This window comes from Neovison vison, chromosome 3 (genome assembly GCF_020171115.1).
Source record: "Neovison vison isolate M4711 chromosome 3, ASM_NN_V1, whole genome shotgun sequence".
In the NCBI taxonomy this organism is placed as follows: Eukaryota; Metazoa; Chordata; class Mammalia; order Carnivora; family Mustelidae; genus Neogale; species Neogale vison.
This window is the reverse complement of record NC_058093.1, coordinates 28931185-28956618: the sequence shown is the minus strand read 5'-3', so window position 1 is coordinate 28956618 and position 25434 is coordinate 28931185. Positions and strand designations below refer to the sequence as shown.

At 50.8% G+C, this 25434-nt stretch overlaps 2 protein-coding genes across 4 annotated transcripts in view; one reads left to right on the top strand and one right to left on the bottom strand.

Moving 5' to 3' along the window:
* ZNF142 (zinc finger protein 142) overlaps positions 1-3643 on the top strand; it is an 18517-nt gene extending 14874 nt beyond the window's left edge. For all 3 annotated transcript variants that reach the window (XM_044241600.1, XM_044241601.1, XM_044241599.1), the window contains exons 9-10: positions 325-430; positions 1353-3643. In XM_044241600.1, the coding sequence (XP_044097535.1) occupies positions 325-430; positions 1353-1822 (576 nt within the window). In that variant the 3' untranslated portion in view covers positions 1823-3643. The remainder of the gene's footprint in view (positions 1-324; positions 431-1352) is intronic.
* Positions 3184-25434, bottom strand: PLCD4 (phospholipase C delta 4). Its single transcript, XM_044241604.1, has 18 exons — positions 25320-25434; positions 20360-20415; positions 20052-20210; positions 18470-18698; positions 17206-17326; positions 16189-16420; positions 12272-12473; positions 10852-10996; positions 10024-10176; positions 7247-7441; positions 6048-6143; positions 5746-5902; positions 5330-5446; positions 4938-5110; positions 4248-4383; positions 3736-3885; positions 3543-3650; positions 3184-3269 (listed from the first exon to the last, which is right to left on the bottom strand). Exons 2-17 carry the CDS (start codon positions 20379-20381, stop codon positions 3544-3546), a joined length of 2394 nt encoding a protein of 797 aa, XP_044097539.1. The 5' UTR covers positions 20382-20415; positions 25320-25434; the 3' UTR covers positions 3184-3269; position 3543.

The window sequence follows — 25434 nt, the reverse complement described above, 5'->3', positions numbered from 1 at the left end:
GGCTTTTATTGAGCGCTATTGTATGCTCGCCATAATTTTAATCCTTGCAACACAGGAGGTGGAGTTAGTGCTGCTGTTTCTCATTTCACAGATTAATAGACTGGGAGTTTGGGCACAGGTAGTAAGTGGCAGAGCTGAGAAGGGGCAGACTGAGAAGTTGGCCCAGCAGGTTAGGGTGACGGCCCAGCAGGTTAGGTGTCAGCAGAGTGGCTGGACCGGGGAGCCCGCTTGATGGAGGGAGCACGGCTGGGGTGGGAGCAGCTCCACCAAGGACCAAGTGTGCACATTTTCTAGGCATACTCTGCTCTTCGCCCCCCCCCACAGTACCACATGCGGATCCATAGGGAGGAACGGAAGTATCTGTGCCCTGACTGTGGCTACAAGTGCAAGTGGGTCAACCAGCTCAAGTACCACATGACCAAGCACACAGGTGAGTCTGTGGTTTCCATGGGCCCATGGGGTCCCCCCCATTCCTGGCACGCCCAGTCTCCCTCAGGTGGTGGATGTCCTTACTCAGATTCGGGGTGCACATTGAGGGGTGGGGGAGAGGTTGATGGGCCAGAATAGCTTCCCAAACCACTGAAGATCTGGGAGAATCAGAAGAGAGGTGAGCCTGAGGGCCTGGGTATACTCTGTAAAAGCTTCCCTGCTGACCACAGCCCTAGCCCCCCCCACCCCCACTGAGAGCCCCACAACATAAATGTGTGGCTGACAGAAGTCTGCTTAGTTACTGCAGACACAGTGGAGCTACTAGGAGTAATGGGAACATGAAAAGTTTGCCTGTTTTAGCTGCTTTGTTCCTCTTTGGTATGGAGTCCGGGAACTACAGGTGCTCCGTGAGCGGCTAAACGGCGGTGTGTCTGTATTATGCATAGGATCCCCTCGCGTCCAGGCAATAACCAGATGTGTTTCAGGGTGTTCTGCACCTACGGACGCCACTCTCTTACCTCTAATCCTTTCCCCTTAAGAATTTTCTTTTCCTTTCTGAGTTGAACACGGAGTTCTCTTTAAATGGATCCCCAAGTTCCACGGGTACCCCATGATCATAAAGGGTTGGAGTTCCCCAACCGGAAACCCCGTGGTATCTGAGTGAGTGGTCATCGCCGTCAGGTGTCTACTCAGGAGTCCAGTTAGTTATCAGCGTCCATTGGGCACTCACTGTGCAAAAGGGGCTGTGTTGGGAGGAGGGCAGAGAAATGCCAGATGGAGCCAGAACATTCCACAGATGGCAGTCGTGAGTCAGTGTGCGGCTTGTGTCTTGTCCCGGGATCCCAGTGACTCCTGGGCCCGCTCCACGTGGCTCCACCAGCTCTGGTAGTGACTTTGTCCGTTGGCCCTGCCCTGTCCCATAGGCTTGAAGCCATACCAGTGCCCCGAGTGCGAGTATTGCACCAACCGGGCCGACGCGCTGCGCGTGCACCAGGAGACTCGGCACCGGGAGGCACGGGCCTTCATGTGTGAGCAGTGCGGCAAGGCCTTCAAGACTCGCTTCCTGCTGCGCACCCACCTCCGCAAGCACAGTGAAGCCAAGCCCTACGTGTGCAACGTGTGCCACCGTGCTTTCCGCTGGGCCGCCGGCCTGCGCCATCATGCCCTCACCCACACCGACCGGCACCCCTTCTTCTGCCGCCTCTGCAGCTACAAGGCCAAGCAGAAGTTCCAGGTGGTGAAGCATGTGCGCCGGCACCACCCAGACCAGGCCGACCCGAACCAAGGAGTGGGGAAAGACCCCACCACCCCCACGGTGCACCTGCATGATGTGCAGCTGGAGGACCCCAGCCCTCCTGCTCCTGCTGCTCCCCCAACAGGACCCGAGGGCTGAGTGCCTGCCCCCTCCCCCACCATCACAGAGGGGGTGGTCCCACATGTGCAGACCTGCAGACCGGAAGCAGAGCCCGCCTGCGGCTCCAGGGCCTAAGGGAGGGCTGGCTTCGAGGTTTCAGGGGCTCAGGCTGTAGTACTGGGACGCTGATGGCCGTATAAAGGAGTGACATGGACCACAGATTGATTTCCGGTTGAGACACCCTATGTTTCTAACCTGTGAGTTCCCGCTTCCTTCATCGCTCCCCTAGAGCCCCCGGCTCTAAGACCTTGGTTTCGCCCATTATGTCTTCCCCTTCCTCCTTGCTCTGTCCAGTCCTGTGTTTTTCCAGCACCCTCCAGACAGTTGTATCTGACCGCATGTGCTGTTGCGCCTCCTGCTCTCTGAAGCATGTTAAACAGTGGTGACGAGCTTACCGATGCATCCATGTCCCTCACTGAGCACAGCTGGGCTGTCCTCTCGCTCTGGCCGGTTCCCTATCACACCTCTGCCTCTCCTTTGTCTCCTTCCATCTTCACCGAGGGATTCCGAAATGTTCTGGGTCTGCCTTCTCTCTGCCCTTGAGCCTGTCTTCTCGGCCCTTGCCCTGCTCCTTATTTCTGAGCTCCGAGGTCTACTTGTAGGCCGCGCAGTCAGCCTCCCCCTGGAAGTAGCTTTAATTCTGCCTCCATCCTCTGCCTCCATCCTCAGCCTGGCCCAGCAGCTGCACAGGAGTTAAATCACAAGTCAGTGGGAAAGGCTCAGGACTTGAGGGAAGGGGGCCAGTGAGACTCTGTAATCCAGAATTCCGTGAGTTCCTCACAGTGACCGTATGCTCAATCATTGAAACTGTGACACACTGGGGAAATGACAAAAGGTACTTTTAATAATTGTAGTGGGGCGGTAGGCATAGCCTGGGACTGTTCCAGGCAAACTCTTGGGAGGGTGTGGATCATGTAACCCTTTGTCTCCTCCTTTCGTCCTTGGAGGCCATACTTCTTCTGTATCCTTCTATGTAGCACATGCCGCGGGGGCGGGGGGGGTGGACACTTATTTTTCCACTCCTTCCCTGCCCCAACTGTCTCCCCAAGTGTCCCCCAAGCTTCATGCCTCCTCTTCTTGCCCAGCAACAGACCATACTCAAGCCAAACTGGGTAGAAAAGCTCTATTATTACAGGTGGGGAGAGGGGAGAGCAGTCCAGTGGGGACTCGGGGCTGTGCAGTGTTCTCTCACGAGTCGTGGTATGGTCTTGGGGGTCTGCCATCCTCCCCCAGCCTTTGCCTGGGGAGCCTTGAGGCTCGATTTCTCTTTCCCTTGGCTCTGGGCTTCGAGGCAGTTCGGGTGGAGGGGGTAATGCCTCTTTGTGTCCCTCTGGTCCAGGCCCCACTCGGGCTGTCCAGCTGCAGCCAGCCTTTGGGCCAGGGCCGACGAGAGAGATTAGTCCTAGATCTGGGCAGGGGATTGAACCTATGGCAAGAGGAAAGAAGGAAGTCCAGTAGAGAGTATATGAAGGAAGGGGACAGAAAGGATACCACAGACGTGGAGAAACGAAGAAAGGGAAGAGAGTGAAAAATCAGGCCCTAGGTGTACTTGTTAGGAAGAGTGAGGTAATTTTTGTGCTTAGGAATGCACAGTCCAAAACGATGGTTTTCACCACCTCTCTTTGCTTTCGGGAGAGTCCTTCCAGGTTTTTCTTACTACCTCAAGCCAGTGCACCCACCCTTCCCAAGAAGGGCCCACCTTAGGATTCATCCCCCTCCGGCCCTTCCCGGATGCTGATATGCACGAAGATGGAAGCCGGGTGGAGGCTGATGCCATCCTTGGAGAGCAGGTGTACATGGCGGTAGCCTGCAGAGTGGGGAGGAGGGCGTTAAAGGGCGGCCGGGGCCAGGGTGGCGGTGGCAGTGGTGGGGGGATGGGAGGACTGGCCCACCTTGCTGCATGCAGCTCCAAGGCACCGTGTACTGCCCGATAAAGTCATTTCGGGATTTCCGGTTGTAGTCCTCGACCACAAAACGCAGCAGGGCCAGCTGGGGCACCAGGACCTGGAAGCTCAGCGTCTGTCCCCAGTATGGATTAAACCCTGGGGCAGGGCAGAGGAGAGAGGGAGTGAAGGAAGCGACCTCGCTGGTTCTTTGCTTTAAGCGTGTCCCCTTGTGGTATCAGTATTTGACAGGGGATTGTGGCCCAGAGCGGATAAGCAATTTGTCCAGATCACCAGAGCTCACAAGTAAGGGACCAGGATTCAGATCGAAGGCGTCCAAGCCCGTATTCTTTGTCCTGTTACACGCTGCCTCCCATGGAGGTGGGAGGGGGTGGGGACAGGGACTGTGTTTCAGGGAGGACAGTGCGGTAGGGAAACAGCCATGTTCCTCCCACCTAACTCCACCACCACCCCTCTCACCCCTGCCCAGCACAGCCCAGCACCACCCAGCCCAGCCTCACCGTTGTTCTCCACGTAGCTGGTCTCTTGCCGGCTTTTGTCTGGGCGGACGCCAAAGATCTCTACTCTCACCAGTGGATCCACGATGGACCTCTCTTTACTCGTGTCCTCCTTGGGGAGTTGCTGCCCGCTGATGATCTGCAAGCAGGACTCTGGAAACTCACTGGTTCCTGTTCAGCTCAGCCCCACTCCAGCTCGCTCTTACACTGCTGGGGGGGGGCACCCCCAAGTGTGGTGGGGAGGGCCAGGGGAGGGGCACTCTAGCCTCTGGCTTGGAGTAATATATGCTCCTCTAGTAACCTATGGGTGATTTAAAATCCACCAGAGTAGAAATTGAACAAGGTTTGAAAGAAGGTAGGTTCAGCAAACCCTTTTGGGCCTGGACTCAGCCCCAGGCATTGCCCTGGGTACTTTTAGATTACCTGTCACAGCAACCCTGTGAGGGGGACTAGCATTCCTCCCACTTTGCAGGGGAGGAGCCTGGGGTTCAGGAGCTTGCCCCGAGTTACACGAGTAGTGAGCAGGTTCGAACCTAGGCAGCTGGTTCCCAAATCCCCACCATGCACCGGCTCGCCTGCCTCTCCTGAGGCGTTCTTCACCTGCTGCGTCCCTACCAGGCCCCACTGCCTCGACCCCCTGCTTCCAACCTGGCCACCCCAGGTTTTTTCCCACGATTTCGCTCACCACAATACCTGGATTAGGAGGGTCTGAGCCTTGAAAGGGCTGATGGGCCGCTCAGGGTGGAAGGAGCTCTGGGCATCACGCAGGAAGTCGGGCTTCAGCACGTAGCCACAGCCACCGTTCTGGCGGAAGAACCCGTCACAGATGTCCATCTCCAGCCCCGCAGTCTGCACGTTCATGGCCACTGTGGGTCCCGGGAGAAAGGGAGGCAAGCATACATCTCAGGAGCCCTCTAGCCCCTCTTTCAGGGAATGAAGGAGATGGATTGGGTACAGGAAGGCCTGCTGGGAACACCCTCCATAGATCACATCTCTCTCAGTCTAGCACCCTTTAAGCATTCCCTCACCCTCCTGGCTGTCCCCTGGGGCATGTAACCTCCCCCCTGTTGCTTCTGCCCCCTCACCCATCTGGCAGCCAGCGTTCCAGAGTTCCTGGGGGTTGTAGTTGGACGAATCTGTCCTCAGGCCGCTGGGGTACACACGGCTTAGCTGCCAGGCATTGTGTTGCACAAACTCGTTGCCTGCATAGAGGGTATAGTAGGTAGACGGCGATGGGGGGAATCTCTCCACTTCCCTGGCCTCGGGTACACTGCCTACCCACTTCGCCTTCCTCCCCAGCATCTCCTGAGCATCTCTCCTCCCACTAGAGCCTTGACCCTGCTGCTCAGAGCTCCTGTCCCAGTGCGTCCTCTGAGGAGTCGCTTAGCTCCCTCATCCCTCCTTAGGCCCTTGGTCCTCTTTCTTGGGACTCGTCCTCCTGCCCAGCAGCCTGACCCTACCCATCCCAATTCCCTCCCTGGCTCTCCCTTTTGGTCCTGACCGGCCTCCTTGATGAGGCTTCTGGCCTTGGCTTCAGAGAAAGAGGAGGTCTCATAGAAGCGGTAGTGCTCCCTTGAATGAGTGAAGCTGTGGAATGAGACAGACTTCAAGTAGACAACCAGGGCAGAGAGGGATGGACACAAGATGGGTTTGGATTTCTGGAAGAGGAGAAAACAGAGAGGAAAATGGAATTGAACCTTCCGCGAGCCGAGAGGAAAAGAGCGATGGCCAGGATCTGAATTTCCCCATCCAACCTAAGCCTCTGCCCACTGCCTCCCCTTTGCATTCTCCCTCCTGCCTCACCTGCTTGGAAAAGAGAAGGGACCCAGCCTTGGAAATAGGAGCCTGAACCATAACCTCACAACAGATAGGCGGACAAAACAGCGGACACATCACAACCTGGGGATGGGAATGGGAATAAAGGCAGTCCTTTGAAACCTGATGGGATCGGTTTCAGCCTCTGGGCTTAAAGGGTCTGCTCTACTGTTACTTTCTGGGTAACAGGTTTTCGATGATTATTTTGAAGTAAAGAGGTGTCCTCCTTACCTCTCGCCTTTTAAAAAGCCTTTAATAGTATATTTTGGTCAAAATGCTCATGAACCCAGACAGTTATGTCAAGGTATGCAAATGGCCGGGGAAGTCACACTGGAAGGATGTGAGGGTCCCAGAATAATATCTCTCCATTTTTCTCCTAAATTCCCATTTCCTTCCCTGGACATGGTAGCAGGCTAGACACCACAGCCCCAGAGAGGACAGGATAAGCTAGAAGTTAGCTAAGTCAAGGAAGAGCATGAGAACGAGAAAGGCAGACTTCTAACCAGGGTCTTGGCTGTCCCACCAATGGCACCCCTTCCCCACAGGGAGCTGGGCCACTTGGGCACAGCCTTCTCAGAGCCTTCATCTTCCCCAACTCTTTCTGCTCCTTTTTTTTTTTTTTTTTTTTTTTTTTTTTTGCTACTTCTGGCCCCTTCTCAGACTCACCTTTTCCAAGAAACCTTCTCTAAGCCCATTTCAGATGCAGTCACAGCAGTCACTTGAGTAAGCCCTACGCCCCTAGTACAATAGTGTGGGTACACAATATCTCTCTCACACACACACAAAAACACGCGCACGCGCGCACCCGTGGTTTTCAAACTGGCCTTTAAAGAGACGGAGAAGTACAAAGATGTCTCAAGAGTCAACGGGGGACTCAGGAGAGACCAAATGGGTGCTTCAGCTGGAATGGCTCCGCTTCGATCCCTTTTGTACACAGAGCTCCCATGTAAGATTTCAGTCATAAACCATTCCGTGGCCCAAAGAAGTCGGAAACCGCCATCTCCCTCCATACGATAGTAAATGGTGATGCCACGCGTACCCCCTTACACTTCTTTCGCTGGGGGCAAGGAGCGTTTTGCTCCTTGGCCCTCCACCCTGCCTGGCTCACTGGTCTCTCCACACATGAACTCCATTTACAATACAGACTGACCAAATGCCAGAGCAGAAAGACCACCGTCCTGGCGCACCTTCTCCTTCTTTTTGTCCTTACTGCGCGGGCTCAACTCCTGGGACTCAGACTCCAGCTGGGCCTCCAGCTCTGTGTCGGCTTCCTGCTCCCTCTCCAGCTCACACTCTAGCTCTTCCTCCTCTTCCTCTTCCTCAAGATCCTCCTCAAGTGTCCTTAGCTTCTTCCCCTTCACCAGGATCTTCCTCCGAAGCTCCTGGAGATAGAAATGAAGGCGCTTGTTTCCCTGTCTGCTCTGGGACCCTCCTGGGGGGCCCTGCAGCTCCCAGTGCTCTCACGGGACCACCTCAAAGGCAGAAGACGTGAGTGGGCTAGAGTCCCCATGGGCTGGCTGCCTGATACATACAGTAGGGGTTCCTGTCATTAAGCCAACTCGTCACATCTCTATCCAACTGGAAAACACAAAATAAAAAATACCTCACATATGACACATAGAGATTCTGCCCATATTCAAAATTTACATGTAAATATAAAGGACATAAGAGTATTAGAAGAAAATGCAGAATCTTTTTGAATAATCGTAAAGTAGGAAAGCCTTTAGAAACAGGAGATGAGGGCGCCTGGGTGGCTCAGTGGGTTGGGCCGCTGCCTTCGGCTCAGGTCATGATCTCAGGGTCCTGGGATCGAGTCCCGCATCGGGCTCTCTGCTCAGCGGGGAGCCTGCTTCCTCCTCTCTCTCTCTCTGCCTGCCTCTCTGCCTACTTGTGATCTCTCTCTGTCAAATAAATAAATAAAATCTTTAAAAAAAAAAAAAAAAGAAACAGGAGATGAGGGGCGCCTGGGTGGCTCAGTTGGTTAAGTGTTCGACTCTTGGTTTGGGCTCAGGTCATGATCTCAGGGTCCTGAGATCGTGCCGTGTTGGGGGTCCGTGCTTGCCTAGAAGTCTGCTTGAGATTCTCTCCCTCTCCCTCTCCACCCCAACCCCCACTCTCTTTCTCTAAAAAAAAGAAAAAAAAGAAAGAAAGAAAGAAGAGAAAAGAAATAGGACATCTCCTGTTATCATCCATAATTCAGAAGACATACAAAAGACTGGCCAATTTGACTACATAAACCTTAAAATCCTCCATACGGCAGAAGATGCTATGATCCAAAAGCAAAGGCTGCAAAACAGAATTTTCCCAAAGCATCAATGTCTTTAACATTTAAAAACTTGTTATATACTGGTAAAGAGTATAAGCCCCAATAAAAGTGGGTAAACCATATCTATTAATTCAAAAGAAAAAAATATAGACTCTTTTTTATCTTATTTTTTGAAATATTTTATTTATCTATTTGACAGAGAGATCACAAGAGGGCAGAGAGGCAGGCAGAGAGAGGGGGGAGCAAGCTCCCTGCTGAGCAGAGAGCCCGATGTGGGGTTTGACCCTAGGACCCCGAGATCAGGACCTGAGCCGAAGGCAGAGGCTTAACCCACTGAGCCACCCAGGCACCCCTAGACTTTTTTTTCTTTTTCTTTTTTAAAAGATTTTATTTATTTGACAGAGAGAGATCACAAGTACACAGAGAGGTGGGTGGAAAGAGAGGGGAAAGCAGGCTCCCGCTGAGCAGAGAGCCCAATGCGGGCCTCGATCCTAGGACCCTAAGATCATGACCTGAGCCAAAGGCAGAGGCTCAACCCACTAAGCCACCCAGGTGCCCTAGACTTTTTTTTTTTTAACTTGACTTTTTTTTTCCATGTTTGTCACTGTGAATCATCATACTTCTGAAGCTATTTGTGGTCCGTCTCTTACTGTTGTCAGAGTGCAACTTGGTATTTTTTTCCAGAGGGCAGCTTGGCAGTAATAACCAAAATATCAACACAAGTACTCTTCAACCCAGCAATGTACTTCTAGGAATCCGTTTCAGAGAAAGAGTGAATGGGGCGCCTGGGTGTGGCTCGGTTGGTTAAACATCCGACTCTTGATTTTGGTTCAGGTCATGATCTCAGGGTTGTGGGATCGAGCCCTGTGTCAGGCTCCATGCTCAGCAGGGTGTCTGAGATTTTCTCCCTCTGCCCCTACCCACCCGCCCTTTACATGCTTGTGCTCTCTCTTTCTCTCGAATAGATCTCTCTCTCTCTTTTTTAAAGAGTTTATTTATTTGACAGGAAGAGACACAGCGAGAGAGGGGACACAAGCAGGGGGAGTGGGAGAGGGGAAGCAGGCTTCCCACTGAGCAGGGAGCCTGATCCAGGACTCAATCCGAAGACCCTGGGATTATGAGCTGAGCTGAAGGTAGTCACTTAACAACTGAGCCACTCAGGTGCCCCTCAAATAAAGAAATCTTAAAAGAAGAAGAAGGGCGGCAGTAAATGGACAAAGCTATATGTACAAGTGAAAAATTACCAATAACCTGAATGTTTACTATTTACTGGTTAAATAAATAATGGTTCACAACAGAAAATGGAATCCCACAGAGCTACTAAAAGGGAAAAAAATTATACATGAAAAGACATTCATAGTATCTATTGTATGTGACATATAAAAGGGATATAGAAAATGACCCCAAGCATTCTTAGAAGTGCAAATATATATACACCTATGAGCCATCAGGAAAAAAAAAAAGATAATTCCACTGAAAAAGGAAATAAGAAAATAATTGATCTAAAATTTAGAAAACCTATCAACCATTCTGCCTTCAATTGGACTTTTGGAGAAGTAAAATCATTTCCAAGGATATTCAAGAGTAAGATGGTCCAAGGAGGGCTGAGAAGGAGGGAACAGGAGGGGCATGGAGGGGCAAGGGTGGGAGAGTATGGAAGCCATGGCAGAGCCTGGGCTGGCGGACGAGGGTGCCTACCTCTGGCGAGGGGAGCTGAGTGGGCAGCAGCCCATCCAAGGTAGTGCTCAGCAGCTGCTCCCCCAAGATCTCGGTCAAATGGTACGCCATGACCTGCTGCTGCTCCCAGCTGCAGTGGTTCTCCAGGGACAAGATGACTGGATAATCTGATGTCTGATGGGGAAGGGAGAGAATGCTAGAGCCAGAGGTTCAAAATATGGAACCTCCCTTCCTCTCTAGACCTCCCCTGGTGACTCACTCAGAGTACCCTGATTGGCAAACCCCTCTGACCCTGTTCTGGGTATCAAGTAGGACTTGTTGGGTCTGGGGCCCACCCCACATCTAAAAATCACTGTTGGGATCCCAAATCTCAGACCTATACCAGCTGTTCCGAGGTCCCTCTGGGACCTTTGAGCTTTTAGGCTCAGAGTGGGAAGGCTAGGCCATTCCCCTGATTATGTGTTCATGTTACACTCTCATCTCCAGACTCCTGTTGTCCCCCAGCCCTACCCACCACGTCCTCTGTTTCCTTATCCACCCTCTCCGAGATGGATGACAGTTGTCAGTGTATAGGGTGTTGTGTCGGTTGTAAGCATAAGGGTGACAGTGACTAGAAGAGTCACTGATCCCTAGCAATTACCTCTAGGACTACTAACTACTAGTGACACATCCAAACCTTATTCACAATCTCTCAATATTTGTCTGATGCTTCCCAGTTAAAATCTCTTGTCCGTCTCTGCCATTTGACACAGCCTCCCCCGCACCTGTCTACCCTTTCCAGATCCAGAGGCAGCCACTCTTCCCTCAGATCATCTTCCCTCTCCAGGACGCCCATCCTGGGACTTCTACCTGGAAGGCATACTGCGCCACAGTGGCCACGACATCTTTGAACGGGATGCGGGAGGTCAGCGTGTGTCCATGGTAAACGATAGGTTCCCCACTAGGTCCATCCCATATATCCACCTCCACGCAGCGGCACCCCCTCTTCAGGGCCCTGCAAGAACCCCAAGCCCCCAGGGACAGAGAGATCAAGGTCGTATCATCTGTCAGGGACTCTCTCCCCACTCTGGGGAGAACAGTGCTCACTGGCACTTAGTCCCCAAGACCCCTGCAAGCTGCATCTCTGTGAACTCCTCCCTGTCCACCGGGATACTGCTATGGCTCACGCTACTTCCACCCCCTACCCTCTCCAACTCACGGTCTTCCTTCAGCATCACGTACTGCCTTGTGATGCTTCTAGTGTTCTGGTTGTATGGCATTCTGCAACACCTGACTTAGTCAACCTCTCAGTAATTTGTTTGTTTATAAAGTAAGCTCTTTGGGGGCACCTGGGTGGCTCAGTGGGTTAAGCCTCTGCCTTCAGCTCAAGTCATGGTCTTGGGGTCCTGGGATCCAGTCCCACTTCAGGCTCTCTGCTCAGCGGGGAGCCTACTTCCCCCTCTCTCTCTGCCTGCCTCTCTGCCTACTTGTGATCTCTCGCTCTCTGTCAAATTTAAAAAAAAAAAAAAGTAAGCTCTATAGCCAATGTGGAGCTTGAACTCGTGACCCCCAAGATCAAGAGTTGCATGCTGTACCGACTGAGCCAGCCAGATCTCCCTCAAACTCTCAGTAAATTTATACTTTATCTTCTCTACTAGACATCTTAGGGCAGAAACAATATGTTCCACTCATCTTTTATACCCTGAAGCTACTAGATCAGTTGGTGCCACTACAAAGATTATCTTGACTCTTTGACCCAATCCATGATTAATCACTGTAAAAGCAGTGATCACTTATTGGCTGTTAGCACATCTATTATCTCATTTAATCCTCACAACAACTCAGACAGAATAGGCATTGTTACCATCCCTGTTTCACAGATGGGGATACTGAGGCCCAGAGAGGTTAAATACTTAGAACAAGAGCACCAAATGAGACAGCTAGGATTTGACTTCATATGGTCTGACTCCAGAACCTATGTTTCTAACTTCTGTGCTCTATTGCCTTCCATGTAACATTTAGTTTCTTCGTCTGTTCAAAATAAATCTGTCAGGACCTCTGAGTTCCAAGAGAGTTTCACAGCCTATGAAAGAGAAAGAAGCTCCATTTACCCATAGAGTTTCAGTACTACCCTCCTGTCAGTCTTCAACGTCTCCTCCAAGTCTCTCAGGAATCCAGGGGCCCTCAGCCCCTAACCCCCCACAACATCTTTTTGATCTCTGTTATCCACTGACAACACAGATGGCCCCTTCTCATGAGCGGGAACCCTTCCCCCTTGCTCTCCACACACCGTATGTATCCCTCGACGCTGCTCTGGCCATAAAGCTGGTCCCCCACGAGGTAGGTATTGTGAGAGGAGTTGATGTAGTAATGGTTCAGGGGTTGAGTCATATCCTGGTAAACCGGGAGGCAGGTTGGGTTGAAGATATCTCCATCTTTCGAGCAGAGGTAGTTGAGGAAACCGTCCATGCTCAGCACGTGTCGCAATTTGCCTGAGGTGCAGAGTAGGGGAAGGCTACAATGAGAACCTCTGAATGAGGGCATCCCAGCACCCCTCAAGCGCAGCCCTCACTTCGCCCTTCTCCAGGGTCCTGCCTTTCAGATGGCGTCCACTCCCGGCCTCCAGATGCCAAATGTGCCCCACCCACCATCTGTCATTTCAATTATCCCCACCCTCAGGGAGAGTTAAAGCCACATGGAGAATCATGAAGACCATTCTAGTTCAGTGGTAGCCAATAGAACTTTCTGCAATGATGGAGACATTCTCTTCTGTGCAGTCCAGTATGCTAGCCTCTAGACACGTGTGGCTATCGAGTGCTTGAGATGTGGCTGTGTGACTGAAGAACTGAATTTAAAATTTTGATTTTAATTAATTAATTCATTAAATATTGGAAAGTTTTTACTTATTTATTCATTGAAGTAATCTCTACCCCTGAAATGGGGCTCAGACTCATGACCCTGAGATCAAGAGTCGTGTGCTTTTCTGACTGAGCCAGCCAGATGCCCCAATTTTAGATAATTTACACTTATCTTATTTAAGATTTTATTCGTATTTTTAGATAGAACACGCATGTGTGTGCATATGTGTGAGAGCGGGAGTGGGGAGGAGGAGAGGGAGAGGGAGAGAGAGAATCCCAAGCAGACTGTCCTGAGCACAGAGCCCAACATGGGGCTCGTTCTCACAACCCCAAGATCATGACCTGAGCCAAAATCAAGAGTGGAGGCTTCACATACAGTCACCCGGCACCTTGTTAATTTAAATTTAAATAGTCACACAGAGGGGCGCTTGGATGGCTGAGTCACTTGAGCATCCATCTTGGTCCCAGCTCAGGTCATGAGCTTGGGTTTGTGGGATTGAGCCCCATGTCAGGTGAAGTCAGCTCGTTTCTCCCCGACCCCCTCTGCTCTTCCCACTGCTCATGTGACTGCCCGCACTCAAGTCCTCTCTCCCTCTCAAATAAATAAATAAATAAATATCTTTTTAAAAAACTTTAAAAAAAATAGTCACATGGAGCTCATGGTTAGCTTAAGGGACAGCATAGTATTCAGTGTAAAGGGCTAATTTTATATATGAGGAAACTGAGGCCCCGAGACCAACAAAGTCAAAGAATTTTAGCGACGCAACCAAGGTACCTGTGTTTCATTCCCTGAGCTGTGTAGCCGCTGCCAGCTACAACCTGAGGGTTTCGTCCTAGCATCAATTCCCATATGGTGTTTTGAAGAGTGTTTGTCTGATATATCCCTGAACTATAATATGCCCAAAGGGCCTGAGTTAGGCCCTTTGAGGGCAGGGCCCTGTCACTCCTTCCATAGCCCTCACCCATGATACCAACAATAATGAGAAGTACCGAGCACTTGCTCCGTGCCTGGGACACCCCATGCAGCGTCTCTCTGAATGCTCTCGCCAACGTGATGAGGTAGATAGAATAGAATCTGTCCAGGGAGGTTAGGGAATAAAACCAGTAACTGGAGGAACTGAGATTTGAACCCCGGCTGACAGGTGTCTGAGCTATGCCCATCCCACTGGACTGCGCAATCTCACTGAGGGGAACACTGCCGCCGGGGGTGGCAGGGGGGGCCCTTGGGAGGTGGAACAACTCAAACCCAATGCCCAGCTTCGTCGCTCCAGCTTTGACAAGGCCTACAGATAGTGGAGAACGACCGGAAGTCAGGCAGGAAGTTTCATTCTTAACAGTAAGGACTTAACTCGCGTGAGTAAACCCACCGTTGCCGGATGCCTTTCATGCCTGTCATTTCATTTGGTCACCAAGTGTTTTACAAAACAGAAAATCGAGCCTCTGTGGGGTTAAGCAGCTTGGCCAGGATAACTCAGTTAGTAAGAAGCACAGTGGGACCTTGAGCCCAGGTCCCTTGGAGGAGACCACCCCTGCAGCCAGACTATAGTACCTGACAGCTGAGTGCAGGGATGGGGACACCACACCGAGGGGCACGCGGCAGAATAAAAGTAACTGATGTCTACTGGGTCCTGTGCTGGAGAGAGAAGATCTTATTTCTTAACCTTTATGCATTCCTCTTCTATTTATTTTTCTGAAATGATTGCTTTACGGTCCCCTTTCTTCCCTGAGCACAGATATAGAATCGGGAATCAGTGATTCCAACCCTTTCTGTTTGGTGGTGTTCTTGTTGGACCTTCTGATGTATCTCTAGGGCTGAGCCTAGGTCCTGGCCCATGACAGGGACTCAAGAAGCATCAGCTGAAGTAGTGAGTGAATGAATGAATGAATGGAAGGAGTGGCAGTTGAGACCTAGGAAACGTGGGTCAATTGTCCAGCTCTCATTCATCTCATCCCTCTCTCTCTCTAAGATTTTATATATTGGGGCACCTGGGTCTCAGTCATTAAGTATCTGCTTTTGGCTCAGGTCATGATCCCTCAGTCCTGGGATCAAGCCCAGCACTAGGCTCCCTGCTCCGTGGGGAGCCTGCTTTTCCCTCTGCCTGCTGCTCCCCCTACCTTGTGCTCTCTCTGAGAAATATTTTTTAAAAAAGATTTTGTTTATTTATTTGAGAGGGAGAGAGTGTGCAAGTGAGTGCACAAGCGCAAGGGTAGGGGGGAAGAGTGGAGGGAGATGGATAAATAGACTCCCTGTTGAGCAGGGAGCCTGACTCAGATCCCAGGACCCAGAGATCTGGACCTGAGCTGAAGGCAGATGCTTAACCCACTGAGCCATCCAGGCACCCTTCATCCATCTCATCTCTAATTCTCATGCTCAACAGAGCTCTTAGGTAAGGGTCAGGTGACCTGGGTTTGAATCCCAATTCTTCCTCTCATTAGCTTGGCTTTGAACAAATCATTTGACCTTTCTAAATCCGAGTTTTCCTCTTTGGCACAACTGACTTAATAACAGAAGCCACTTCAACTGGTCCTTGGAAGGATGAGAAGAGAAAAGACATGTAAAGATGTTAGCACATTAATGGGATATTTAGCAGAAGCCGAATAAGGATTATGCTTTCGATTTACAAGATTATAGTGAGGGCTAGAGGAAGTAAGTGATGTGAAAGTACCTTGTAAATCATTTATTATTAATGTAAATTCCTCTCATTCTGAAGGGGATGGAGGGCAAGGTGATGTCTATCGAAGGAACAAGGAGAAAGTGCTGAAGACAGAGAGGGCCTATTTGAGCTGTGCTTGCTGAAGCTAAATGAATGGCCTCCTCTTCATCCGCCTCAGTCAGACTGACTAGCTTCCTGGCCCAGGGGCTTAGCCACTCCAGAACCACTTGGAGAATTTGGAGAAAGCCCAAGAAAGGGCAGGGAGCCAGCATTTAAAGAAACAGCAAACAGAAACCATGAAGGGAGATGTAAGAAAAGGAATCAGGCGCTTAAGAAGAAGCAAAAGGGAGAGGACCAAGGATCTTCCTTTTCCACTGGGGGCAAACGTAAACATCAGGACAAACTTACTCTAAAAGAGGAGCATGAGCATTATGGAGGAAAGGGAGCTCATGGAATGTTCTTCCTTCTGAGGGATACAGTGTTATGGAGGAGACTCCTGTCTTACCTGGGCAGGAAACTGCTGGTCTCCCTCCCTGGGAGTGGTTGAATGAGGGAAGCTGCTTGTGCAGGGGCTGGGGTAGGTAGGGGTGGGGCTCAGCACTCCCTGAGTTAGGCAGAAGGTGGCTTATCTCTGGACCTTTCTAAAGTCCCCCTCCTCATGCATGTCCAGTGCCCCTCCGCCCTAACCCTCTTACCACTATCTGAGGGCTCATAGCGGTCGATGAGTTCCAGAGCAAGGTCAGAAGCTCGCTCTCCTTCTTTCTGCTCCTCTTGGAGGAAGTCCACAAATTCCAGCAGGGTCAGCTTCTGCCCATCCGCCGAAAAGTTTTCAAACAGCTCTTGCACCTCTGTACGCTTAGTCAGCGCCTTATAGAACTCTACAAACTCTTGTCCCTCCAGAGTCCCAGACTCGGACATGTCTGCTGCCTGCAAGTGAGGGTTTAGAGGATGGTGGAAAATTCCTTTTAAGAGCACATTGTATGGCCATCTGGCTGACAGGTGGGTACAAACATGTTTCCACAAAATTCTCCCAGGGCTCCTGACACTTTGTGTTCCTAGAAGCCGCTTTGGTAAGTAAAAAACAAAATGGCAGCCTTACCATTTGCTACTAGAGAAAAATTTCAATTAGAAAGGGTTAGATGCCCCAGCAAGTGCCTAAAATGTCTAAAGATCCCTCTTCCTATTTCATTCACATTCCGGTGGGACTTTTCCATTGTGACTAGGCACCTAGGAAGTTCTGGTCATGGACAGAGGAGTCCTTAGGATCTGACACAGTAACATATGGTGGTTCCCCCTTCATAAGACTAGGCATCATCTTTCTCAGAAGACGGAAGGGTGGGGCGCCTGGGTGGCTCAGTGGGTTAAGCCGCTGCCTTCGGCTCAGGTCATGATCTCAGGGTCCTGGGATCGAGTCCCGCGTCGGGCTCTCTGCTCAGCAGGGAGCCTGCTTCCCTCTCTCTCTCTCTCTGCCTGCCTCTCCATCTACTTGTGATTTCTCTCTGTCAAATAAATAAATAAAATCTTTAAAAAAAAAAAAAAAGAAGACGGAAGTGTAAGAACCATGCCCTACACTCTCCATTGAACCTGGCATAGTGGTAAGGCATATAGGAGAGATTCAATAAAGAGTGATGCTGGATAGGCTCACCTGTATCGGGCCACGTGAGAACGTGGCCTTGGCTGGCTTCTGAAGATCGTTCCCCAAAAAGACTCACCTGGAAAAGCTGGAAGGCATATTCTTGGTCCATTTTCACGTTCATCAGGTGCAACAAACGCTGGACTTCCTGGAAACTCATCCGGCCATCCTGGTTCTTATCTCCACGCTGGAACCAGTCACTCAGCCATCGAGGTGCAAGTCAAGGCCAAAGCACTGTGTGTGTTTGCGTATGCAGATGTGTGTGCCTATTCATCCACTGGTATCGTCTCCCCTAGCTTTACTACAAGTGTCTCCTCCATGCCAGTGCATTTTCCATATTAGCTTCCAGAATAATCTTTTCCCTGCATGGCTCAGATGCCTGCAGGGTTCTTCCTATTGCCTACAGAAAGAAGCCCAAATTTTTAAACCTAGATTGAAGGTCTTCATCCCCACAGCCCCCACACAGCTGGCCCCCCTACAGCCTTCCTCAACACACTTCTGTTTTCCCCGTACTTAAGCCAGACTCTCCCTCCTGCTCTTCAATGTCCTCCCTCCTGTCCTTTGATGTCTCTGAGCATTTCCTCATGCCGTTCCCTCAGGCAGGAGAGCCTTTTTCCCTCCTTTCTTTATTTTCAGTCTCTACTCCTTTTCCAGGCTCAGCTTACATGCAACTTCCTCCCTGACGTTTTCCCAAAACTCTCTCAGCTAGAATGAAATGTTTTTCCTTCCTTTGAATACCCACAAATAATTTCAGTCCACTGGAAGTTCACTTCCAGGGTACTTAGATGATTCACACAAATCCCTTTTCTCCATTGACTAAAACAATACCTGAGTCTCATTCATCTTTTCACCTTGAAAGCCTGGCACAGTGCCTGATACCTTCTGCTTCATAGACAGTGAATGAATGAAGGAAGGAAGAAAGGAACAAAAAAATGAATGAAAGACCTAGCATGGAAGGTAAATACAATCTAGGAAGCCTGAATGAGTCAACACCATGAAGTTCCGCTTCCTAGTCCTGGCATAGTTCATGCCACTGGGATTTTCTGCTCAGCTCTCAAGATCAGCACCTTGTTGGGTCCTTTGCCTCTCACGTCCCTTCTACCCATCCTGAAAGGCCAGATTTCTGTCCACCCTCTGCCTGGTTATGCTTTTGGCATCCCAAGCCTCCATTATGCCTTCAATGTCCTCTGCCTCACAGTGGCCTGAGGTGCCCTTGCCCAACCTATCCGGACTCTTAGCCAGCCCCTGCCCAGTGCAGTACACCCCCGCCTATCTCTAGCCTTGTGGCATCTGGCTCTTTCAGCGACCTCCAGCCCCCCACTCTGACTCCATCCTGCTGATACTGGTCCAGCCGCTCCTGTTGGTCCATGCCGGTGACAAAGTCAACCAGAAGCTGCAGTCCCTGCATCCATATCTTGGCCTCCTCGGCGCTGTTGGCCACCAGGTCCAGGTTGGAGCGGCGGCCATGGAAGACGATGGTGAAGCCCTGCTCCAGGGGGAGCTCCTCCGCCAGGCTGCGCAGCAGCTCGGACTCCTGGCCCTCCCGCACGCTCTCCACATCAGAAATCGAGACTGCCAGGGAGGAAACGGGGGGGACACAGGGGACAAGAGTCTGCCAAATTGCAGGGGCGAAGGGTCGGAGGAACCCCAACCTCCACAGGATGAAACCCCTAAAGACAGTACAGGGAGAGGCAGATCTCTGGGATTCAGGATTCCCCGTGAGTCACTGCCATGTTCAGAGGCAGCCTGGCAAGGGGCCTGCGCTGGGAGCGGCAAGACCTGGCTTCAGGACACTGGCTGGCAGTGTGACACAGACCAAAATGACTTAACCCCTCAGCACCCCGTCTGAAATAAGGGATGGTCCCATCTATGGCCAGTCCACCTGATGACCCCTGGTGTGACTGATGGATGGAAACACACTTAAAGATAGAAGCGGTTACACCAAAGCATGGTATGTCCAAGTTCAATGTCCCCATTCCAGGCTTGAGGGCCTCCTCTTTCCAGATGTCTAGGAAAGAGCCAGAGAAATTATCCCACCCCCTTTCCTCAGCTGGGGGGTTCTGGGGCTCGTGAGCTTTGATTGTGTTTCTAAAGCAGACTTTCTCAAATGCGTCCTGTGATCACATTTTTAGAGGGGGGCATAAAGCATCTGGCCAAGAGGATACACAAGGTTGTGCTGCATTTATGATATTTAAAAATATTCACCATAGGGGCGCCTGGGTGACTTAGCCAGTTAAGCATCTTCCTTTGGCTCAGGTCATGATCTCGGGGTCCTGGGATCGAGCCCCACCTTAGGCTCCCTGCTCCAAGGAAGTCTGCTTCTCCCTCTCCCTCTGCCTGCTGCTCCCCTACTTGTGCTCCCTCAAATAAATCAATAAAATCTTAAAAAAATAATATTCATCATAATAGCTAATTTGTAAAAGGCATCCTGGCTTCAGGTGACATGTTAGGCACTTTGTACATTAACTTGCCGAGTCCTTGTAACCTTCTAGGCAGGAACCGTTCAGTCCTCATTTTGCAGATAAGGAAACCAAAGCTTAATGCAACTTGTCCAAAGCCACTCAGCTAGAAAGTGGCAGAGCCAGAGCTTTGATCCGGGCAGTCTGATGCATGAGATCATGCTCTCACTATAATGATAACAAAACAGAACCTAGGACTTACTGAGCCTTATTCTGAGCCAGAACCCTCCTAAGCCTTTTATGTGCAATAATGGATTGAATTTTCATAAATAGCTTTAAGAGGCAAGTACTATTGTAATTCCCACTCTACAGGCTTAGAGGTAGATGTAAGAGGGACAGCATGAGGACACCGCATAGGACCCTCGTTCCTCCCCTGCTCTCAAGCCGCTGGACTCTTTAGGGTCCAGTCCCCACCGACCCCCCCACCCCGCCACCGCACCTGTGCCTAGCTATCCACATGACTCACAGGTGGGCTTGGCAGTGCCTCCCGCCTGCCTGGCGTGCCAGACCGTCATGCCGTCATCCTGGAGTCTGAAGTATCTTAGCTTCTTCCAGCTTTTGGACCTCACCTTGCGCATCAGCGTGCCTTTCTGCATCAGCAGCAAGTCTTCACTGATGGGCAGCCCTGGGCCAGGAGAAGAAGGGGCTGGCTGGGCAGCCGGCGGGAAGGGTGGAGGGCCCAGGAAGCGTTCTTGACCAGGGGTCCAGACTCCTCCCCGCCTCCCCATCCCTGGGTGGTCTCCTGAAAGCCTCCTCTCCCTCTGGGGTACTCACGGCCTTGCATCAGAGATGCCATCACCCACTGCTCCACCAGCTGGTGCCGGAGTCACCTGGAGGAGTAAGGAGGAACGAAGGGTTCGGGGTTCATACTGGGGATCTTAGAATAAGAGATCAAAGGAGGAAGAGAAGGAAACCTGTGCATCCTGAAGGCCCATGAGGAGCCAGGAGCTTCACCCACCTACACTTTTTAAAAAAATATATTTTATTTATTTACTTGACAGAGAGAGAGAGAGGACACAAGCAGGGGGAAAAGAAGAGGGAGGGGGAGAAGCAGACTCCCCACTGAGCAGGGAGCCTGATGCAGGGCTCAATCCCAGGACCCTGGGATCATGACCTGAGCTGAAGGCAGACGCTTAATCGACTGAGCCACTCAGGCGCCCCCATCCACATAATCTTTAGCTCTTTTGTACATCTAGTTTGAGTCCGATGACTTTGAGGCTTAGAGGGGCTACAAAACTTGCATCAGATCACATAAGGATTCAGAATTTAAAGCCAAATGTCTGATCCCACAGAGTCTGCTCTTTTCCATAGTCATCTCCACAGAGGGTTGTAGCAGGGCTTTCTGCCCAAAACCCCAGAGTCACCCCTCAGCTCCCGATTATTAGGGACCACCATCTTGCTGGCTGCGTCCTTTCAGAACCTGGAATCTCTCTATATCCTAGCCTTCTCTTCTCCATGGGGCTCACCCCAGCTGCTGTTTCTTGGGAGCCCTCTCCCTGGTCCCGTGCAGACCCTCCCACCCCCGGCACCAGAGGGGCCAAGGCAGAGTGCTGCTGTTGCCTTTAAATTGACCCCTTGTGCCATACTTGCTACACAAGCCACCTTCTTTTGCCTTCCCACAGTAAGGCACACTTGACACGCCTTAGCCTAGCAGTTGTTCCCAACAGCTTAATGGACGGGTAAGCTACATAGTCTTAGAAATGCAGTTTCAAGTTTTCTCTGCCTCCTGAAGAACAGAGCCCTCATTAAGATACATGCTCATGGGCTCCTGGGTGGCTCAGTGGGTTAAGCCGCTGCCTTCGGCTCGGGTCATGATCTCAGGGTCCTGGGATCGAGTCCCGCGTCGGGCTCTCTGCTCAGTAGGGAGCCTGCTTCCCCCCCACTCTCTCTCTGCCTGCCTCTCTGCCTACTTGGGATCTCTCTCTGTCAAATAAATAAATAAAATCTTAAAAAAAAAAAAGATACATGCTCATTTAGGACCTGGTTAAGTCGCCCTAGTAGATAACAACAAACTGTTCTCGAAAGGGCAAAAGAGGGGACACCTGGGTGGTTCCCTTGGTTAAACATCTGCCTTCACCTCGGGTCATGATCCTGGAGTCCTAGGATCAACCCCTGCATTGGGCTCCTTGTTCAGTGGGGTGCCTGCTTCTCCCTCTCCCTCTGCCTTCCCCCAGCTTGTGAGCTCTCTCTCTCTCACTCTCTCATAAATTAATTAGTTAATTAATCTTTTAAAAAGATCCAGAAGGCTCGATATGTAGCCACATTGATTCGATCTGTGCCCTCTAGGAAATCATCAACTCTTGACCAAATCATTCTGGACGAAGCAAAGCGCAAGAAACATAAAGCTCTATGCTTTGCATAAGCAGAGGAACAGCACTCGAATAGAGATGCTGCGTTTTTTAAGGGATAAGTTTACATTTTGACAATGGTGAGCATCTAAAACACAAAAAGCATTTCTAAAGTCATCATTCAGTTGGTGCTTTCTTAGAACACGGTGTGGTTCCACTCGCTGGGTCTCACAGATGAAAAGCGGGAAGTCCAGAAATGTGGTGTGTGACTTGTCTGGGGTCACACAGCATCTCAGGGCTCCCCCACCTCTCTTTAGCTGGAAGAGTCTATCAAGTCACCCAGGGGTGGCTAAATCTTTAGGAAGAAAGTAGAGGTCACTAAAACTACAGTTCCCCTGACTGGAGGACCTAGAGAAGGCTTTCAAAGGGGTAGCAAATATACAGGTGCCCAGAGGGAGAAGGGAAGGTTGGGAGCCAGTCTGTACCTAAGTGGGAAAGATAACTCAAGGCAGCCCTCAGGAGAGACAGAACCCTGTAAAAGTTCCCAAAAGCCAAGGTTTTTCTGGCTGAGGCTGAATATAGTGAGCCTGGGTGAGACCAGAAGAAGCCTCTGGATGGATGAAGGGACCCAGAGTGCTTCATGAGAGGTAGAAATGCAGCTCCCCTTTTCAGGCTGGTAATGTAGCTTGGCGACCAAAGCTTGCAAAAACTGGATGAGGACAGAACTAACAGGTCTCTCCTAAGTGTCTCAGGTCCCCAGACTCCAGAGGAAAGGGGAAGCCTGGGATTCTTCCAATCCTCTTGCCAACAACCTGCTTTATCTCCTCTTTGAATTTCAGCTCCCGTATCTGGGGCATAGGGACTGTGGGATGGGCTGGATCTCAGCCCTGGGAGAAGACAGAATTCCCTTCCCCTATACCTGGACCTAGGAACCTCACAATTGTGTCCTGAAACATGGGACGCCTCTGCTCACAGTGCCAGGACACCCCTATTTTGGAGCCTATCTCCTCTCAAACAAGCCTTGGAAAATTATTTTATCCTTGCCAAACTCTTCCAACCCCAGGGCTGGGTACGTGCTCTTCCAATCCTCCTCCCATTTCTGACTTACTATTTCAAACCTAGATCCGGGTGACTTGTGACCATATGATGACCAATTTCAACTCAGGGAGCCACAGAATGTCAGACTTGGACTTCGTTTTATACAGAAGGGCTAGAAAGATTAGCTGAAGTGCCAGAGCCATTGAAGGAATTACGTGGTAGAAGTGGGACCAGAACCACGGTTCCTTGTAACTAGCTCAGAGATCTCAGCAAGGCCCTGCCCTTAGAAAGGGTTTTCTCTGGGGGCCCCTGGGTGGCTCCGTCCATTGCATGCCCAACTCTTGGTTTCGGCTCAGGTCATGATCTCATGCTTGTGGGATCGAGCCCTACATCAAGCTCCATGTTCAACACAGAGTCTGCTTGATATCCTGTCTCTCCCTCTTCCTTTGCCCCTCCTCCTGCTCTATCTAAAATAAATAAATAAACCTTAAAAAAAAAAAGAGGAAAATCCTTTCTTTCCAAAGGAAAACTTAGAAAGCCAGTTAGAGCAGGGCTAAGAACCAACAAGGGACATGGATAATTTTGTCTCCCTGCCTCTGTCATTCTCAGCCCCCACCATGTCCCACTTGATAGCTTTTCTTTCCTCTCTTCCCATTTCTCTCCTTTTCCCTTTCTTGGTGCCTTTCTTTTCCTTTCTCCCAGCTCACTCTTCTCTCCTGATCCCATCTGCCCCCTACTTGCTCACTTGTCAGCCTCTGTGCTCTCCTCTCCTTATCCTTCTCCCCACTCCTTCTTCCCTCACCTCTTCCTCTTTTTCTTTCTCCTCTAATTCCCAATAGGTCGGGTTCTCGTCCTCTGTGGGGATTTTGAGCCTGAGATCCAGGAGGGAGAAGGGCCCACAGGAGCACACCCCTGCCCTCAGCCTCCCTTCCCCCGTATCCTAGGAGACGGACTGAACACACTGTCCAGAGAATGCGACTTAGAACCCAGGTGTTCCAGGTCTTGGTGTTGCCTCCGGTGTCTGAAGATAGGATGGGAAGGATGGTGATGCAGGTGCAGTGGGGAGAGAAGGAACAAAGGACCGGGAGTGGGAGCAAGAGCAAGAGGTGAGGGGCAGAGGATGAAGACTGAGAGTACGAGATTGGGGCTTAACTGTTCACTCCTGGACGCGGATGTGGAGATCCTCAAGGACACAGATGATGACCTCTATAATACACATGAGAGAAAAGACACAAAGAAGGTGGGAAGTGGCCGGGGCTGTCCAGTAAGATTTGGTCCTCAACTTGCAGGTGGCTGTAAGAGATGGACCTTGGCAGAGTTGCCAATAGTGCCAATGACATTATGGTGAAATTCGGGGTGTCTCAGGGTTCTCTGAAGGGGCAGGAAGGAAGAGAATCATTATGTCTACTCTCTTGCTTCTGAGCAGGATTATTGGGTGACCTCATCCATATAAAGAAGACAGAATGGCTCCATTCAGGAGGTTAAAGCTTGAAGACTCTTGTTTTCATAACTCATCAAATCCAGAAGTTCCTGGCTATATTGAAATCCTAGGTCAAATAAAGATTCCTTAGCCTCACCCAAAATCTACCGGATCAGAATTTGCCAGGAGGGAGCTCAGGAATGTTTATTTTAAAAAAGAACCCCTGGGGTGCCTGGGTGTCTCAGTGGGTTAAAGCCTCTGTGTTCTACTCAGGTCATGATCACAGGGTCCTGGGATCGAACCCTGCAACAGGCTCCCTGCTAAGCAGAGAGCCTCCTTCCCCGCTGCCCCCCTCTGCCTGCCTCTCTGCCTACTTGCGATCTCTGTCTGTCAAATAAATAAATAAAATCTTAAAAAAAAAAAAAAAGAGAGAGAGACCCTATGACACACACCAAGTCTGGGAAACCGTAAATTCCTATCACAGATCAGGAAGCTGCTGTCCAAAGTCACATAGCTGGTTAGTGTGGCAAAATCAGGACTAGAAGCAGGTGCTTTTCCCAGCACAGCCCTTGGCCATGCCAACCAACAGTCCCAGCCCATGGAGCAGGCTAAGAACAAGTACGGAGCTCAAACCCCAGCTCTTTCTAAGGAAATCTCTACCATCTTCCCTGGGTCTTTGGGAATCCTCAACATTCTATTAATGAATCTATCCTTACTCCAATCTCTATCTTCCCTTACTAGGATGGGGCTTGCTTCTGAGCGGTAGCTAAGAGGTCCCCATGTAAGGGTGACTGCCACAGTCAGGAGGAAACTATAAATCAGAGGGCTAGAGAGAACCAAAACGTGGGAGCCTTGCAGACATGTTAGGGCTAAGGAGTCTGGGGTACAATTTAATCAGGGTGGGGATAAGCATGTGGCAGGCAGAGTTAGGGACTCAGGCAGGGCAGAGTTTGGAGCAGAGGCTGGTCAGAGCCTCCGGGGCCCTTACCGTGGGCAGGAGAGCGGTCCTGTGTCTGTGAACTGTGCGATGCTCTCTCCTGTGGGACGAGAAAACCCGGCTGGGCTCTCTTTCTCCTCTCTTGCAGGCTCGCTGGCTTCCTCCC